This window comes from Myotis davidii, unplaced genomic scaffold, assembly GCF_000327345.1.
Source record: "Myotis davidii unplaced genomic scaffold, ASM32734v1 scaffold461, whole genome shotgun sequence".
Classification (NCBI taxonomy): Eukaryota; Metazoa; Chordata; class Mammalia; order Chiroptera; family Vespertilionidae; genus Myotis; species Myotis davidii.
The window spans coordinates 341,901-360,580 of NW_006295825.1; the positions used below are offsets into that span (position 1 = coordinate 341,901).

At 50.4% G+C, this 18,680-nt stretch overlaps 1 protein-coding gene across 1 annotated transcript in view; it reads right to left on the bottom strand.

Annotated features, from left to right (window-relative positions):
• Positions 1-16,241: 16,241 nt before the first annotated feature.
• Positions 16,242-18,680, bottom strand: part of SMAD6 (SMAD family member 6) — an 80,470-nt gene continuing 78,031 nt past the window's right edge. Inside the window, exon 7 of the mRNA XM_015568472.1 lies at positions 16,242-17,206. Within this exon, the coding sequence (XP_015423958.1) occupies positions 16,665-17,206 (542 nt within the window). The 3' untranslated portion in view covers positions 16,242-16,664. The remainder of the gene's footprint in view (positions 17,207-18,680) is intronic.

The window sequence follows — 18,680 nt, forward strand, 5'->3', positions numbered from 1 at the left end:
CTGCAGCAAGCGTTCTAGAAGCAGAAGCATCCAGAGCAGTGAGCGTGGCCCGGCCGAGCTCCTCCCCGGACCACACTCAGCATCTCAGCATCAAGACAAGCAGCTTTGAACTGGGCCTGTGAGCATCGGGGCTTTACTGAATTGTGCCTCCGCTGGCAAGCTGTGTCCTAAGGTATCGAAAAGCCTAAATGAGCTCGTAAGGATGTAATTACGTGTTTTGATCCTGGTGAACAAAATTAAGACATTGTGCATGCCTTGCATTTTGGGCCTGGGAACACTCAAAACATTTTTCGTCTAAATCAGGGGTGACTGCTTCTTTGCTTGATGCCGTTTTGGCTTGTGGAAGGTTTCATAGGAACGCTCTACTTTCAGAGAGTGAGGGGAACCTGCAATTTAAAATATTCTAAAACATGATAGTTTTCTTCATAAAAATAATACATGCTTATGGTAAGGCGAATAGTCCAGAAAAATAGAAAGTGGAAAGAGAAAAAAGAACAGTTGCACCTTGATATCGTCTCCCATTCTCTGAGGCACCATTATTAATAATTAAACATGATTTTTAAAGGTGCATAATGTTTTATCACACAGATATGCCATCATTTCTGTAATTCCCATTATTGGATGTTTAACTGTTTCCAAATTTTGCTGTTATTAAAAAAAAAAAAGAATATTTCTCAGGAAATATCCCCAGAGGCAAAATTGCTGGGACAAAGGGCATATGCCTTTTTTAAAATGTTCTTATTGATTTTTAAGAGAGGAAGGGGGAGAGATAGAGAGAGAGAAACAGGGACCAGCTGCCTCCTGCACGCCCCCCACTGGGCATTGAGCCTACAATCAGGGCATGTGCCCTGACCAGGAATCTAATGGGTGACCTTCTGGTTCCTGGGTCAATGCTCAACCACTGAGCCACACCAGCTAGGCGAGCATAAGCATTGTTGAGGCTTTTAATTAATACTGAGAAACAGACTTCATGAAAGCCACCCTTGTTTACAGAGCCATCAGCACAGGGGAACATAATCTTGCTCATCTCACTTTATCTCAGCCTCATTGGGCCTACTTTTTTTTTTTTTAAATAGTTTGACCAAAGTAATAAGTGAGAAATAACATCTCACTATTTCAATTGAATCTTTTGTTTTCCAATGAGGTTAAACATATTTTCATATTCTTACACACTTACACTTTCCTGTTATTAATTTTCATGTCCACTGTCCCTTTTTTTTTCTATTGAGGTTTTCAGAATTTTTTTTATTTTCATGTGCTCTTTACATATTTGTTTTATATGATTCTATTTATGGGGTGTTTTGATGTACAGGAGTTTCCACTTTTAAGTATACAAATACATACAGCTTTTCCTTTGTAATTTCTTTTATGACTGCTGTGCTTAGAGAGGCCCTTTGCATCCAGAGATCAACATCATGAACATTTTATTCTAGTTATTTCATTGTTTTCACATTTTCAGCCTCATCCATCTGGAATTTATTCTACTCTATAGTGTGAGGTGAAGATGTAGCTATTCTCTCCCCACCCCCACCCTCCCATCTCCTCGGTTCCCCCAGCACCACTCATTAAGCAAATATTCCCTTCCAGGGGACGTTGTGACATGCAGCAGCCCCAGACACTGTGCCATCACCACCTGAAGACACCCCCAGTCCTCCAGCAATACCTTTAACTTATTTCCACCATGTTCAGGGCCCTCTCTCTCCCGCTGGGGACACAGAAACCAACACAACAGAAAATAGGCCAGTCAACAGACAATCACAATGAATATGCCCAAGGTTTTAATGGGAGAGACATCTGGTGCAGTGTGAGACTCAGTGGGCAGGCTTATCTGGGCCAGTTGGGAGAACAGCCATTAGGGGATGGGTTCCAGCGGAAAGGACAAGTGAGCTAGAGCATTCAGAAGTGAACACATTAAAGATAAAAGGCACCCAACGCACAGGGAACCCACGGAGGTCTGTGTGGCTGGGGCCTGCTTGGGAAGAGACAATTGCTATTCTATGCCAGTTTGTGCCACATGCATATATCTCCTAACGAATACACTACATATTCACAAGGATCACTGCCTTAAATGAACAAAATGAGTCTGGCAATTAAGCAACGGGGTGGGCGAAGGGCATCTAGGAAGAGGACATAACCGAAGTAGACTTGGTGGAGTCACAATAAGCTGGGCCGTTGAGGGAGCATTGCTGGCTCAGCCAAGGGCGCATGAGGGCTGCAGGCTAAGGAGGCCTTACAGGTCCCGTAGGGGCTTGGACGTCAACGGGCAGCCAACCGCTGGCTTAGCCAGGAGAACGGCTCGGCCGGGGCTGCCTTTTAGGAAGGTCCCTCTGGCTGCAGCTTAGAGAGAACAAAAGGAGCTCTGGTGGCCGGTGGCGGGGCACTGCCAGGCGGCTGGGGTAAGGTCACAGAAAGACCATGATGTTCCCAGTGCCATGGTGGTCAGGGGCTGGCCCTTAGTCTGGAAGCCTCTCCTTAAAGAAACTCAATCTTTGGTCACTTTGGGATTCTACCCATGGGGAGGGGGCGGGGGGCGGTTCTGGGCCAGGAAGCCCCCTTAGAAAGGCCCCAGCTGCAGCAGGCTTGGCTTCTCTGGGGTAAAAGCCAAAGGTATAAAAGGACCAAGGAGTCCAAAGGCAACCAGGCCCTGAAATAAGAGCCATCTCAGTCCAAACTCTGGTCCTGTCCTGCTCTCCCATGAGACCTTAGGCAGGTGACTGAGCTCCTCTGAGCCGCGTGTTTCCATGTCTATAACGCGGGACCCCACGGGTCAGTGAGTGTGCAGTGTGAGTATTCCATTAGATGGCGTATGCAAGGCCCTGGCACGTTAGAGGGGCACAGTATGCCAGTGTGTACTGTACAACACTGCTCTAAAGAGGATGAGTGTTTTATTTTTTTTTAAATATAATGTTAGCTCTAGCCGGTTTGGCTCAGTAGATAGAGTGTCAGCCCAGACTGAAGGGTCCCAGGTTTGATGCTGGTCAAGGGCATGCACCTGGGCTGCAGGCTCCATCCTGGCCATGGTTGGCACCAGTGCCAGAGGCAACCAACTGAGTGTCTCTCTCACATCAATTTTTCTCTTTCTCTGTCTTTCCCCCTCCTTCCCATTCTTTCTCTAATACAATAAAATAAATTATACTTTTATTGATTTCAGAGAGCAAGGGAGAGGGAAACAGAGGTAGAAACATCAATGATGAGAGAGAATCATTGATCGGCTACGTCCTGCAAGCCTACAACCTGGGCATGCGCCCTGACCAGGAATTGAACCGTGACCTCTTGGTTTATAGGTCGACGCTCAATCACAGAGCCACACCGGCCGGGTAAGGATGAGTGTCTAGAAAAGGCACTGCTTAACCCAAAGGAATGTCCAGGATTTCAGACACAGGAAGGCAGGCAACATTGCAACTGACAAACAACGCTTAGGGGAGCCCTGGACAAGGCTCTGTGTCTGGCTGGCCCTTTCCAGCCCAGGCCCTCCATCGAGCCTTGATTCTCTCCTCCTGGGCCATGGCTCAGATCTCATCACTGTTCCCAGCAGGACCTCCGTTTTCTAAAGCCCTTTCCAGCTCCTGAGTTCATTTGTTCCTCGCAACTCCTCTGTTGAGCAGGTTTTAGATCCATTTCACAGATGAAGAAACCAAGACCCCACAAATGGGGAGAAGGTGGTAGTGAGCCCACTGGCAGCTTCATGCTCCCTCACACTTCTAAGCCTCCCAACCACATGTCCAGAGCCAGGGCACAGGCTAAAAGGTGTGAAATGCTACGGACCGGGGTCTGTGAGGTACGTGGAAGAACCCAGCACCTTGGGTGAGGGAAAGATAGTGAGGTGGAGCTTAGCACCGGAACAAGAGTCCGGCAAACAACTCAGTACCACCACCTGCCTGTGTGACCTTGGGCAAATGCTGGCCTTCTCTGAACTTTTGCTTCCCATCAGTAAAGCAGGCATCAGCCCACGAATGCTAAAGCATCGCTGTGAGCGTGGGACAAGAGACCTGGGGGCAGATTAGTTACCTACTGTTGTGTTACAAGTTACTTTGTTTTTGGATAGGACCACCGCCAAAAACCAACCCGCCCATTCCATCCTGTTTGTCAACGCTGCCATTCAAGTGGCATTCTTCAGCCCCAAAGGGTGCGTGAGCTGTGGGAGTGGGTGGGGTAGATGTACAAAGTGCTGTTGACAGGTATTCTGCATGGGAAGTGCAGGAATTGGGGCCATCTCATGCTATTTCTCATAACTTCTCAGTTTGGGGGAAGGTTAAAGGAAATGGCAACCAAATCATGGTCAGAGCTGTCTGGCTGGGGATGAGTAAGCCAGCAGTCAGTTGGATTTAAGGCACTCGCACCCGGGGGCGGGGGGGCAGGGGAGCTGCCCAGGGCACTGTCCCCTGTGAGGAGGCCCTGACATCTAAGGTGTTCCCTCCCAGCTGCTGGGTGGTTATCTGCCTAAGCAGCCACAAAAGCAGCGTGTTCTGTTCCAGTGGCTATAACTTCACCCTTTCCCCAGTCAACCCCACTTATATACAGAACTTTCTCCCAGGACTGGGCGCAAGAGTGATAGGATGCTGTTGTTTTTTCAAATGTAACCAGAATTCAGTTTGAATCCTCTTTTGACCAGACTAGCAAGCATAGTCTGCATGGATGAGGCTAGCCATTCAGGGGATGCTCGGGAATGGTAAGGGAGGAACCTCAAATTTTCAAAAGAGGTCTCTATAAACCCGCACCTCTTCCATCCCGCTCATGACATCCATACAGGAGCTGGCCCAGGGTGGATGATCCGAGGACAGCCACCGTCAATGACCAAGCTGCCTTCCTCAGGGTTATGGCCCAAGAGGAGATGGAGTTGAGGACTTTGACTTGACAAGACCATCCCTGTCGATGGCAGGGAGCAGGGAAGGTCGTCGAACACCTGGACTGTCAGCCCACTGTGGAGGGATAAACAGCACACCGTGATCAGACTGCACAGGATCCAGAAAGCGGAAAACATGACCCAGGTTAGTTTCAAGGGCCACCATGTTGTGGCTGGAATAGGCTGAACAGACTGGACAGCAACACCATCACCTGGAAATGTGTCAACAGCAGAGAGGCCCCCACCCATAGCCGCAGACGGGGTCAAAGTTCCAAGGCCGTCCATCTGCTTTAAGCAGGCAGGGGCCATGCCGCTGGGAGACAGCCAGCTCAGCTTCTGGCAGGAGCCACAGCAGTGAGGAACACAGAGTCCTTTACTTGTACAGGCCTCTAAGGGTAGGGGTATGGCTACATCTGCTCGGACGATAGGTCCAGGCAGCAACGGGGGGAGGGCATGCCAGTTGGTCTCATAAGAGAATAAATGCCTACAATGGGCACCCATAGGAGTGACCCGCGCAGTTCAATCAGCAGCCTCAACTCATTCCCACAGATGGTGACCCTAGAGAGGGGTGTTTTCAGTGTGCCAGCCTGTTTCCAAGTGGCAGACACAACAGCCAAGTCATTGGCTGTACCCAAGAGACAGTACAAATATAACAAGCTGCATCAAGGGTAGCGTTGGCGAGAGCTGTGAGAACAGCCTTGACTTCTGTCCACTCGGAAAAGTGACCATGGCCATTTTTGGTTCTGCAGAACTGACACCGAGGTGGGACAGACACAGCAGCCTAGTGGACACCATCAGGACAAACCCAATCTGGAGCAGTAAGAGCTCTGACAGTAGTCAATTCCTCACCCATGTTTTCCTCTGGGAGGTTGTCTCAGGGAAATTTCCCCAAGGAGAGCAAAATCCCTTACAGCTGCCAGGACTCGCAGCCATTTTACTATCACCTCCAAGGGATCTGAAGTTGGCATGATAACCCGCCAGAGGACCTGAGCCATCATTCTTCCTTAATGGCATGCCCCACCCTCTTATCTCCGAGTGAACCCGCCAAAGTTCTAGTGACCCCTCCGGTTTCTGCCCACAGCGGTCGTAAATGTCCCTCTAATCATGCTCAGTGTAGGTGTCCATCTTGGTAACTGCTATCTGACCAACAGCAGCCTCTCTGCCCACCCAGGGCAGATCCTAATGCTAGTCTGCTGCAGGGAAGAACTGAGGCTGGCCCTACACTGATGAGGACGTCCTCCCACCGAGAGGTGAGTTAGCCACGACCGGGGTACCATTTGGGCAGCTGCCTTTGAACCTGCTCCCCAGTACTCAGCCTGCAACCACCTCTCCAGCTCCTCCTCATGGAAAGGCAAGAGAGAGCCATTTATTGCCCACTTGGTCATACAGTTTGGTCAACATATTTGCTACCGATTTCCATGGACGTCCCTCAAAATTTCATTATTCGGCCTGTGAGGTCCTCATCATTCCTCTTCCAGAATGCCATGTCTCTGTCAGTATTTCATCTGCATCCCCAAAGCTGTCAAGAACTGTGAAGGATCCGAGATTTTACCCAATCTGTACTAATAATAGTCTAGGGCAGTGATGGCGAACCTTTTGAGCTCAGCGTGTCAGCATTTTGAAAAACCCTAACTTAACTCTGGTGCCGTGTCACATATAGATATCTTTTGATATTTGCAACCATAGTGAAACAGAGATTTATATTTTTGATATTATTTTATATATTTAAATGCCATTTAACAAAGAAAAATCAACCAAAAAAATGAGTTCGCATGTCACCTCTGACATGCGTGTCATAGGATTGCCATCACTGGTCTAGGTGGTGTCAAGCCCTCACATCATCACAAGATGGCTGTCACAAGATGGCTGCATGCACAGCAGAGGCAGGGCCTGGTGGCCATTCCATGCGGTGAGGCCTGGGGGTCCCGCAGCTCTGCGCAGTGTGGAGGAGGCGGGTCCCGGCAGAGGAGGCAGATCATGGCAGGAGAAGGCAGTCATGGGCAATCAGGCTGGCAGGGGGTGCAGGCCGGGCTGAAGGACACATCCCCCCTGCACGAATTTCATGTACCAGGCCTCTAGTTGCAAGATAACAAGCTAGCTTGCCCTGTTCCCTGGAAGCTGGCAGAAGACACAAGACTCCTGGGACAGAGACAACAGACTTCTATCACTCATGGCACAGCCAGCAGCATGAGCAGCATGTTTGCATTGGTGTCATTGCAGTGCAAAGAGAGACGGGTAGCACCTGTGAACTTGGTGGAGTGCTTTATAGGAGGGAAACCTTAGCTTAGGGAACTCAAATCCTATAATGGGCAGTAAACATGTCTGCCCTTTGCACCAGAGGGAAACACTATCTCTGTCTTCTAAGGCTGTTGGCTACCATATATTCTTGAAGATATAACCCAGAACAAAGGCAGTCGATACCTCTGCTTGCAAGACTTCCCAAGAGGCCCATGGAGAATTGTCTCCCAACACTACAATCTATCTCATTTGGCCCCTCCATGGTAGAGGATACCATCCCCATTTTACAGGTGAGAACACCAAGACCCAGAGGAAACACATAAAATGCACAAGTTCATACATTGTGGAAAGTGGTGGAGGCAGGATTCAAACCTATGTCCCTCGGCTCCCACTTCTCTCCAGAGCTGACCCCTTCATCCTCATTAGCAGCAGCTCAGGCATAAGGTTGATAGAAAAGGTGGGGAAATCTCTCTGTACAAAGTTGGTTTTCAGTGGCTCTGTGGACTTTAGCTTCCCCCGTATCTCCTCTCTCCCCAATCATAGCAAATTCAAGGACAGACTCAGCTCAAAAGGCTTTGGCTTCTCATAGTCACTTGGGAGCCCACCCCTAAGGCCTAGAAACTGTCACAGAAGACTGACGACATCATCCACTTGGGCGAGGGCCAGACCAGCCAGAGCCCTCCACCCTTGAGGAGCACCCTGGGAATCTCCAGAATCTGACTCATAACAGGATCCCAAACATGTGGACTGACAATTTCCACTTTAAAACCCCATGTGGCTCAAGCAAGCCATGGCAAGAGCTCCCCTCACACGGCCCGCGCGGGTGTGTGGCAGGGATCCTGGCTCTGAGCCCAGGGGAGCCAAGTGACCCCAGGGGTCAGCTGACCTCAGCCCCTCACCCCCACTTCAGATCCCAAGAGTTAAGTGGGCCCAGGAGCCAAGGCCTGTCCCCAAAGCAGGCCAGGTGCCGCTCAACTTTCTGGAGATCTAATTCGTGGTTGTGTGTGCTTTCTGATGTGGTTTTGATGTTCACTGATATTATATCTGGGGCAGCACAAAGCAGGGGATTCTTAAAGTGTCTAAATAATTGTCATCATGACCATGAATAACAACCATCCTAGTTCCATGAGTAGAGCAGGAAAGGAAAGAAGGAGCAGGGGTGGGGGTGGTGTAGCCATTTTCAAAGGGTCTGCTTCTAATACAATACTTAGAAAACATCAAAATGCTGCCCATTTTATACAACTTAAGGAATCTGGCCAACAGGATAAATAGGTTTTTTGTTTTTCTGTTAAGATGTTAAGGAGAGCGCATCTTGGACTTGCCTGTATGTATGTGTTTGTGTTTTTTCTAGGCATCCCTAAAGCTTCATTGTGTCCATTACTCAATTATAAGACATAAAAAGCAAAACTTGTATTTTTTAAATTTCCAATTAATTTGCTGGTTCAACAAAACTGACCAAAATAAAATAAAACTGTTGAGAACATAACATATTTTAAATTGAACAGATGCTAGATGTTACTACTAGCCAGGCCCTGTTTAAACTGCTTCACAAACATAAACGCATTAAATTTAATCCTCCTAACCACCGTATTCTTATGCCCATTTTAACAAATGAGGAAACCGAGGCTCAGACAAGTGAAGTAGCTTGCTCAGGGTCACTTAGCTGAGGGCATAGCCTCTAAAGCCTGGTGCTCAGCAGCCATCAAAGTCAAGTTCAGAAGTGCTGCCATAGAGAGATCTGGGTAGAATCCTCGTTCTGAATCTTGGTTGTGGTGTGTGACCTCGGGCAACTGTTTTAACTTCTCTGAGCCTCATCTATAAAACAGGGTGAGGATTAAATGAGATGATACAAAGTGCCTAGTATCGTAGTCCCCCCTTATCCATAGAGGATATGTTCTACGACCCTCAGTGGATGCCTGCAGATAGCACGGAGCCCTGTATATATTATATTTTCATCTATACATATATGCCTATGATCAAGTTTAATTTATAAATTAGACACAGTAAGAGATTAACAATAACTAATAAAAAATAGAACAGTTGCCAAAACCGGTTTGGCTCAATGGATAGAGCGTCGGCCTGCGGACTGAAGGGGCCCAGGTTCGATTCCGGTCAAGGGCATGTACCTGGGTTGCGGGCACATCCCCTGTAGGAGATGTGCAGGAGGCAGCTGATCGATGTTTCTCTCTCATCGATGTTTCTAGCTCTCTATCTCTCTCCCTTCCTCTCTGTAAAAAATCAATAAAATATATTTAAAAAAAAATAGAACAGTTGTAACAACATGTTATAATAAGAGTTATGTAAATGTGGTCTCTCTCTCTCTCTCAAAATAACTTATTGTGCTGTACTCACCCTTCTTGTGATGATGTGAGAGGATACAGTGCCCAGGTGGTGAGATGAAGTGAGGTGAATGGCGCAGCATTGAGACCTAACAACCTAACATAGGCTACTAGTGACCTTCTGACAATAGAAACAAGCACTTTACCACCCCCCTCTTTGGCATCCAAATTGCCAACTTCACTACCTTGCACTTCGGGGCTATTATTAAGTGAAATTAGTGATGCTTGAACACAAGCACTGTGATACTGCAGCGGTCAGTCTGATCACCAGGCGGGCAGCGTAGAGCAGAGCCGGGGACGCAGGACACACAGGTGATTCAAGCCGCGTGCAGGACAGAGCGGGACTCGCGAGATTGCAGCACCACTCAAATCAGCTTGCATTTAAACGTATGAATTGTTTACCCTGGAATTTTCTATTTGATATTTCTGGACCATGGTTGACCACAGGTAAGAAACCAAAGTGAAACTGAATAAGAGGGACTACTGAATACAAGTTCCCCAATAAATAAGTGCTATTAGTTTTGCTAAACAAAGAGTTATATTTCTAATGATTATCCCAGCTTCTCTCAGCAGGTCCAATATTAAAGTGCACTCTAGCTGCCACACCTGGAACAGACTTTTGGGAGAGGGGCGGGGCCTCTCCAGAGCCCTTAGGCTCTCCCAGAAGGCACCCTCCAACCATCTGGTTTAGCTCTTTTACTTTTGAGGGGAAATAGACGCCCAGAGGAGGAGGGGGCACCCCAGGTCATTCAGGTCTCCCCTGATGCTCCAGGGAGTCCAAGGAAGTCACATTAAAACCATCTCTCTCCTGGGCTCAGCCCATGGCCTCCGTCCCAGTCTCATGTTCAGAAATGATGGGCATTTTATCTACACTCCACTAGCCTTGCTGTGATCTGCTTTTACAACAGTCAGCAAGGCTGCAGGGCTGTCCCAGCCTGTGTCCCTACTGATGCCAGCCTAGACTGGACACCCTTCCCCAGCCCCCTCTGCAACCCCCAACAGGGCCAAGAGGACACACAGCTTCCTCTGGGCTATCAGGGCTGGAAGTGAGCAAAGGCCTCAACATCCCAGGGTGAAGAGCTTTAAAACTTTCTCTTCATTTGCTTTTATTGAAAAGCACAGGGAAGCCGGGCTGGCGTGGCTTGTGATTGAGCGTAAACCTACGAACCAGGAAGTCAAGGTTTGATTCCTGGTCAGGGCATATGCCCGGTTGCAGGCTCAGCCCCCAGTGCGGGGCATGCCGAAGGCAGTTGATCAATGATTCTCTCTCATCGCTGGTGTTTCTATCTCTCTCTCCCTCTCCCTTCCTCTCTGAAACATATATATATGTTTATATGTTAGTGCCACAGAGCTGTACACTTAAAAATGATTAAAATGGCTAATTTTATGTTGTGTATATTTTATCATAATAACATACAAAGCATAAGGAATATGAAAAGGTTCTAGAGATGGATGGTGGTGATGGTTGTACAACAAAGCTAATGTACTTAATGCCATTAACCTGTACACTTAAAAATGGTTAAACCAGTTAATTTCATGTTATACTAGAGGCCTGATGCATGAAATTCATGCAAGGGGCTCAGCCCTCGCAACGCCTCACAGCCCTGGCTTTGTCTGGACAGTCGTCCGGATGGTCGTTCTGCTGTTTGGTCTAATTAGCATATTAGCTCTTTATTATATAGGATGTATTTTACCACAATCAAAACAAAATACAACAATGACCTGCACCCTTGCCCTAATTGCCCCCCACCTGCTTTGCTCAGGTCCCTGCTGGTTCCACAGAAGACTCTGCAGCTTTGCTGAGAGGCCAGCTCTGGAAGGAGCCCCGGGCCATGGGTTTGGCTCCCCTCTGCCACTGCCTTGCTGTGTGACCCTGGTTAGCACCCTGCCCTCTCTGGGCCTCAGTTCTGTGAGTGATGGAACCAGATGCACTCTAAGAACCTTTCCCAGTATGGATGTGCTCTGACTCTGTGTTCTAAATTATCAAAGGGACAACACCCCCAACCAGGAATTCTTGCTACCACGCTCTTGAGAGGGTAGAATAAGGCTGCAGAAGATGAGCCCCCAGAGCCCAGGGCCTGAGGATAGGGGAGAGGGTGAGGGTTCTTAGGGGCCTGTAAGGAGAAGCCAGCTGGGGGTTGTCACGGAGACACAGGATACTAAACACACACACACACACACACACACACACACACACACACACACAGTGGGTGCCTGCTTAGTCCTTTAGCATTTATAAAATACACACCCACATCCATCACATCCATGACCCTTTCATTCCACAAACACGCAGGGGCCCAGGACCACGGGGGCAAACAGTACGTGAGACATCTCCGGCTTCCAGGAGACTCCCTGGGAAGAGAAAGGGGCAGCGGTGTGGTCAGTACTTGGACGGGGCAGGCTGGAGCATGATCTGGAGTAGGGGCAGCTTGGACAAAGACCTGGGAGAGAGAGACAGGGAGACAGACAGACAGACAGAGAGACAGAGAGGTCTGGAGTGTGGTGTTTGAAGGGGGTTGGCAGGTAGCGGTAGGGCAGGGTCAGATTCCATTAAGGCCACTCTAGGAGGTAGTTCCTTATCCTGAGGGTGCAGGGAGTCATGGGAGAAGAGGCACACTGTCGGATTTGCGTGCAGACCACCGCTTGGGATGGAGGAGGCAGGACTGGCAGGAGGCCCAGTTAAGAAGCCACAGCAGCTGTTGGGGAGGGGGGTACAGGGGGGAGGCCCTGGTGTCATAGACTGGGGACATCCCAGTGGATCACCGCCCTACTTTCCCCCTGAGGAAACGGAGGATTTCACAGGTAAGGCAATGCCCAAATCAGCCTTTTTCACCTCCCTGAGCTGCCCTTCAGGCCCCAAAACAGTGAGCACTCCTGAACGCTTCCTACATGCCAGTTCTGAGTGCCTAACATGCTGAATTCATTTAATCTTCCCAAGAACCTCAGAGGTAGATGCTCTTATTATTGTTCAGATGAGAAAACTGCTGCACAGAGAGGTTACGTAACCTAACGTGCGTAAGATCACATAGCTGGCCAGTGGCAAAGTCAGGATTATCATCAGGCAGCTGCAGCCAGAGGTGGCCAGAACGTTTAAGGCCCCTGAAATGTGCGTGGGGGATGGGAGCTTCCAGGACAGGAGAGGTGAGGGATGGATGTGCATGTCCTCCAGAGCACCGGAGGAACCTGTGCCCAGACAGAGGAAGCACCCAGACCGGAAATCCCCGAGAGCTAAGCTTTAGGTCCAGCCCTGCCCTAAACTTGCTGTGTGACCTTGGGCTACTCACAGCCCCCTCTGGGCCTAGAGTTTCCTCACATGAGGCATAAACACAGATCTGCAGAGTCCCCTCTCTGGGCGATGCTTCTCCCACTGCTGGATTAACCCCTCCACTCCCACACCCCAGACACTCCAGGAGACTAAGGCGGCGGGCGGGGCTGGAGATGGGGTGCACTGTGGAATGGAGAGGAGGTGATGGGCTAATCCTTCTCCAAAAACCTAGTCAATTGCAGACTATCCTGCCTCCCCCCCCACCCCACCCCCACTCTAGGCCTGAGTTTGCCTTTGGGGCAGTAAGCCCCACCCACATTGCTTCCCAGAGCCTGCAGGGACCAGGCTCCCACAACACTCCCGAGGCCAGGCCTTGCTTAGGAAGTGTCTCCTTCGGAGCCAAGTCACCAGCTATGGGAGTGCTGCCAGGGGCACCAAGCCTGGGCGAGGGGGAAGGAGGGCAGGTCCTGCCACCACTTGTTACAGTCAGCCTCTCCCGTCTGGGACTTGGTTTCCCCATCTGTAAACGGAGGGGCTGGAGCTGGATTCTCAGACCCCCATGAAGAAAGGTAGCCACAGAGCCTCTCCCTGACACTTGAGGCCACCCCCGGACCCCAGGGAGATCCCCTGCCTCAAAGCAGGGCAGGTCTGGGAGGCGAAATGGCTGTGAGGTTGATGGCTCTGGGTCCCTGAGGTTAGCCCTGCAGCGCAGACTGTCCCCAAGGGACAGGCCACTCCAGCAGAGCCCATCACAGCTAGCACATAGGAGCCCAAATGACAGCAACTGAGCATCAGTTTCTCCATCTGAAAAGGGGGAATAACTGAGAACACTGCACAGAGGTTCTTGTGGAGATTAGGTGCAGAAAAGACCCTTGGCACATAGGAAGGGCTCACAAACGGTGTTATTATCGACTTGAAAAGAGAAAATAATTCAGTGACTTTTAGCCCATCCCCACGTAGCACAGCCCAGCTCTGCTCAGGCTCGAGGACCAAGGCCTGGGAGGTGCAGAACAGCAGAGGGAGTTGTGCCTCCCAGGAGGGCCAGGCCCAAGGCTGGCAGGGGAACCAGGACAGTTTTCCATGATAAACTGTGTGGTCCAAGAGGCTTAATTCTAGAGGGAAACTATGTCATCTGCCTGGTGGGCACCTCTGAGAATCTGGGAAATGGGGAAGGGATGTCACCATGTGGTCTGCATGAAGTAGACCCTGAGGTGGGTGGGAGGCAGGAAACCTGCTCACATCCCAGCACCCATGATCACCTGGCTTGAGATAAGCACTTCCCCACTTCAGGCCTCAGCTTCCTCATCTATAAAATGGGAGAGTTAAGCTCCGTCCCTCTTGCTCTCAGATGAAGGGGAGTTATCACTTCCATGCCGAGGCATTGGGTGTGACTGGCTGCTGCCTCGAAGGATAAGGAGTCTCTGTTAGGAGACTGGCATTAATGGGCACTGTCGTAATGAGCCAGAAAGGGTTCAGGGCTCAGGTGACCTATTCCTGCCAGCAGTCTGGCCCTCCTCTGGGAAATCCCTTTAGTTTAGCTCTTATAGCTCACTGGCCCACTCAGAAACCAGCCCATCCGCCTCCTGAATGCCAACTATTCTCATCTTAGCATGTATGGGCCCCCAGCATCCCTTCCAGCCCCGGCCCTGTATTAGTAACAGATGATAGGCACTAATGATGAACCAGGTACGATGTGCTTTGCTTGATTCTTCCAATTCACACCTACTTCTCAGGTGGGAATAGTTTTATCCCCTGAACACTGAGGCACCTTAAGAAGTCTCTGAAGCCACTCTGTGAATGGTAGAGCTCGAACTGGAATGCAGGCACGAGGACCAAGGCCTGGGAGGTGCAGTGTCTGAAGACTCCCCTCTCCTGCCTCATCTGCACAGTGGATGCCTCCTGGTTTCTGCCACTCCTATGGCATTGCCCCTTTGCTCCTGCCCCCTCTGCCACTCCTAGCCCGTCACCTTGCCACTCATCTCTCCTGCAAGGATTAGAGGTGAAGCACTGAGACTTCCTGGGAGGCCCCCGCTCCCTTCCCTCCGCACGCCCACGGATCTGGCTCCTTATTCAGTCTTCCTGCAGATCCTGCTGTTTGAGCCCGAGGTGCCTCCACGGACCCCACACTGAGGGTACCCCAGTGAGGCAGGCATCCCCGAGGAGCGTCTTCAGGGCAGGGTTCAGTGAGGTGCCTGGCCTGTCCAGCTGTCAGCAGTGAACAACCAGCCCACAGGTACTCCTGGGCCTTTGTATGGGGACAGGAGTAACAGGTGGGGAGTCTACTGGCAAATCACTTCAAGAAACAAAGTGAAATGATCCTTTTCTTGGACACAGTGGCTATGATCCCCACCTCTTGGCATTCACACTCTTGTGTAGTCTCTTCCACGTTAGCAATAACGGCTTGTGTGACCAACAGAATGTGCAGGAGTGATGGGATGTCACTTCTGAGATAAGGTTGTAAGAGGTGACAGCTTTGCTCTTGGTCTCTTTTGGATCATGTGCTCTGGGGGAAGCCATGCCATGAGTGGCCAAAAGCAGAGGCTTCCATGGTGAGGCACTGAGGCCCCCAGCCAACAGCCCCAGGAATAAGCTTGGAAATGGGTCCTGCAGCCCCCACTAAACCTCAGATTACTGCAACCTCATGGAACCCTGAACCAGAACCACCCAGCTAAGCTGCTCCCACATTCCTGAAGCAGAAACAGTATGAGATAATAAATGTTAGCTGTTTCAAGCTGCAAAGTTTTAGGATAATTTATGATGCAGCAACAGAGAAGCCACAGGACTTCTCAGAGCATTTGCTATGCTGATGTAAATCTCCAGGAAAGATATACTGTATAACATAACATTCCCCTTCGCTATTTGGCCAAGGAGGTTTTCCTTTCTGAATTTCCTTCATCAGAGAAAACTGATGTAATATGGCTCTGGTCCTACAGTGAGATGCAACTTCTAACCCAGATCTGCCTCATGAGTGAGCCACTGACCCTTCCAGAACCTCAACTCTTCCCTGTTAAAGAGTAAAAAACCACCTGCCTTTGCATAACTCATGAATGCGGCCTTAGACGGGCTGATGCTGAGCTACTCAGAGTGGGTGGGAGGGCAGCCTGGGAGGCCCTAAGAGGAGTGTCACCCTGGGTTCTGCGTGGTGGTAGGTGAGCCTACAGCCCGCCTGCTTTTCCCTGAGTGAGATGTAGTGTTTTCTTCTAGCTTGTGCATGGCTCAGAGATGGGAGGCGTGGGCCCGAGTCTCCACCATCCAACTGGAAGTTCCTCTAGGCCGGAGCAGGAGCCTCCATCATCAGTCTGGGATAGGGCCCAAATACTCTCCCCTTTCCCTCCTCCTCCCATCCTGTGGACACACCACAGCCGTGGGTAAGAAGGAACAGCAGAACTCCTGTGGTCTTCAGAGTAAACATGCCCTTCCTCCCTTTTTAGTTTATCCCCTCTACTCTTTATCTGGTAAGGGGATCAAATTGCAGGATGTCTGATGGGTCAGAAACCCTCTAATACCATGCATGTCCCTCTTTGTTAAAAAGAAGACAGTTTAAAAAAAAAAAACCTAGAATGCGAATACTTTATTATCAATGAGTGACTGGTTTAGCATTTTGTCTGGGCATTAATATTTCAAAAACCATACACCAAACCCAGGCTTTTCCACCTAGCTCTGCTGTATCATTTTCTTTAAAAAAAAAAAAAAAAAGGAGAGGGAGGAGGAAAAGAAAGAAAATATATCTGTATTGAAAGAATTATAAGCCAAAGTGCGTCTTTCTTGTTTTGTCCATATACACACATTGCACCATACATAAATAATTACATTGTAAAAATGACTCCATAATTACAAGTATAATATATATTTCCATATAATATATAAAACTTTATATTAAATCTAGGTAGATGATATTTGGGGGGTTTCGTCCGTGGGGCTGTGTCTCTGGCGCTGGCCCGCCTGGCGGTGGGCAGGTCGGCCGGCCTCGCGGCCGCCGCTATCTGTGGTTGTTGAGCAGGACCTCCAGCCAGCAGGGACAGGAAGTGATGAACTGCCGGGAGTAGCAGGGCCCCCAGCCCTTGGCGAAGCTGATCCGGACGCTGTTGGGGTCATAGGGGCCGTCGGCGGCGTCGGGCTCGGGCCCGTGCTGGAGCAGGCCCGAGCGCTCGAAGTCGAACACCTTGATGGAATAGCCCGGTGGCACCTTGCGCACGACGAGGGCGCGGCCGCCGGGCGCATCCAGCGTCGGGGAGTTGACGAAGATGGGGTGCTCGCCGCGGTTGTAGGCCCACACGCCGTCAGGCTCCTTGCTGAGCAGGATGCCGAAGCCGATCTTGCTGCGCGTCCGCCGCACCGACTCGCTGCGCTGATCCAGGTTGAGCTGGCCCAGGCAGAAGCCGCTGCCCTGAGGTAGGTCGTAGAAGATGCTGACGGCCTGGTCGTACACCGCATAGAGGCGGCCCACACGCGTTCGGTGCTCCCAGTATGCCACACTGCACCAGTGGCTCGGCTTGCTGGCATCTGGAGACATGCTGGCGTCTGCGGGGCAAGCACAGGGCACAGGATGTTAGCGATTCAGGCTGGGGAAGCAGGTGGCAGAGGGGAGCAGCAGTGGCACTACTGCCTGGATGCTGGGGGTTGGGTGGTGTCTCTAGCAGTCAACACAGATGTCAGCAAATACAGTGGGACCTTGACTTACAAGTTTAATTTGTTCGGTGACCGAGCTCGTAACTCAAATGACTCATGTCAAATCATTAAAGTGAACGAGTGAGACACATGATGCTGGGCTGATGTTGTGGCGTTCACTGTGACGTTTGCTGTGCCAACTAGCAGTGGGGTATCTGAAGCTGGCTCGTAACCCGAATTTTAACTCGGAACTCAAAGCAAAAAATCAGCCGATAGACGGCTGGTATATCGAAAAACTCGTTAGTCGGGACACTCGTAAGTCAAGGCCCCACTGTACTGTGTGCCAGGCTGTCCTCAGGAAATTTAACACACAGGAGGGCACCCCCCCCCCAACACACACACACACACACACACACACACTCACTCACTCACTCACTCACTAACTCACAGAGTAAAAACACAGGTTATAAATGTACAGAGAAGGCAAGGCACCTACTGTGTGCTAGGTGTTGTGGAAACACAAACATGAACCACACCCAACTCCTGGCCATAAATTTCTCAAGCTGGCAAGAGTTGGAAAAACACCCATGCACCCAAAGGAGGCGCTGGACCTTGAGCGCCTGCAGTGTGCACCTGACCTCACCGAGTCCTCCAATCACTCTATGAGAAGGCCATCTTCTCCTCCTTTTACAGAAGGATCCAAGACTGCAGGCACCAGCAGCCTAACTACAGCCACACAGGTAGTGAGTGGCATGGCCAGGATTTGAACCTAGTCAGTCCAAGCCTCCGCCTGAACAGAGCAGGGTTAAGCATTAGAGGGCATAGTCACCAATCAGGGGACTCAGGCAGAGGAGGTAAGTGGGAGGGTGAGGAGGAGGAAGTTGGCCCCCAGGGTCCCTTCTAGCCCAGAATGGGAACTGCCCGACTGCTCCCAGCATGGCCCTTGGGCAGTGTGCCCAGTTCCCCCAGTGCCCGCTGCACCCTGCCACGCGAGTTGGCTCTATGGCAGAAAGTGCAGGTTGTCACCAGGACTGCAGCATCTCTGAGAAAGGGAAGGTGAAGGTCTCTATGCTAGAGGAAGTCACTCCTCAGGGCTTCAGAGTCTGCCAGCTCTCACGGTTGTGTGCTGTCTCTCTGGGCCTCCGTTTCCCCAGAGTCAAAAAGGGGTGCCCTGGAGGATGACTGGCATCCTTTCTCCCTCCAGCCTGGGGCATCTCCGTGTGTCCAGGTGAATTTAAGTTTTCTGAGACCAGACCACACACACACACACACACACACACACACACACACACACACGCTGGAGTCTGTCTTGAAGTGCAGCCGATACTTGCTGCTCTCCTGTGTGGGCAGTCATTCAGATTCAGAAGCCCTTTAATGTCTGCTCTTT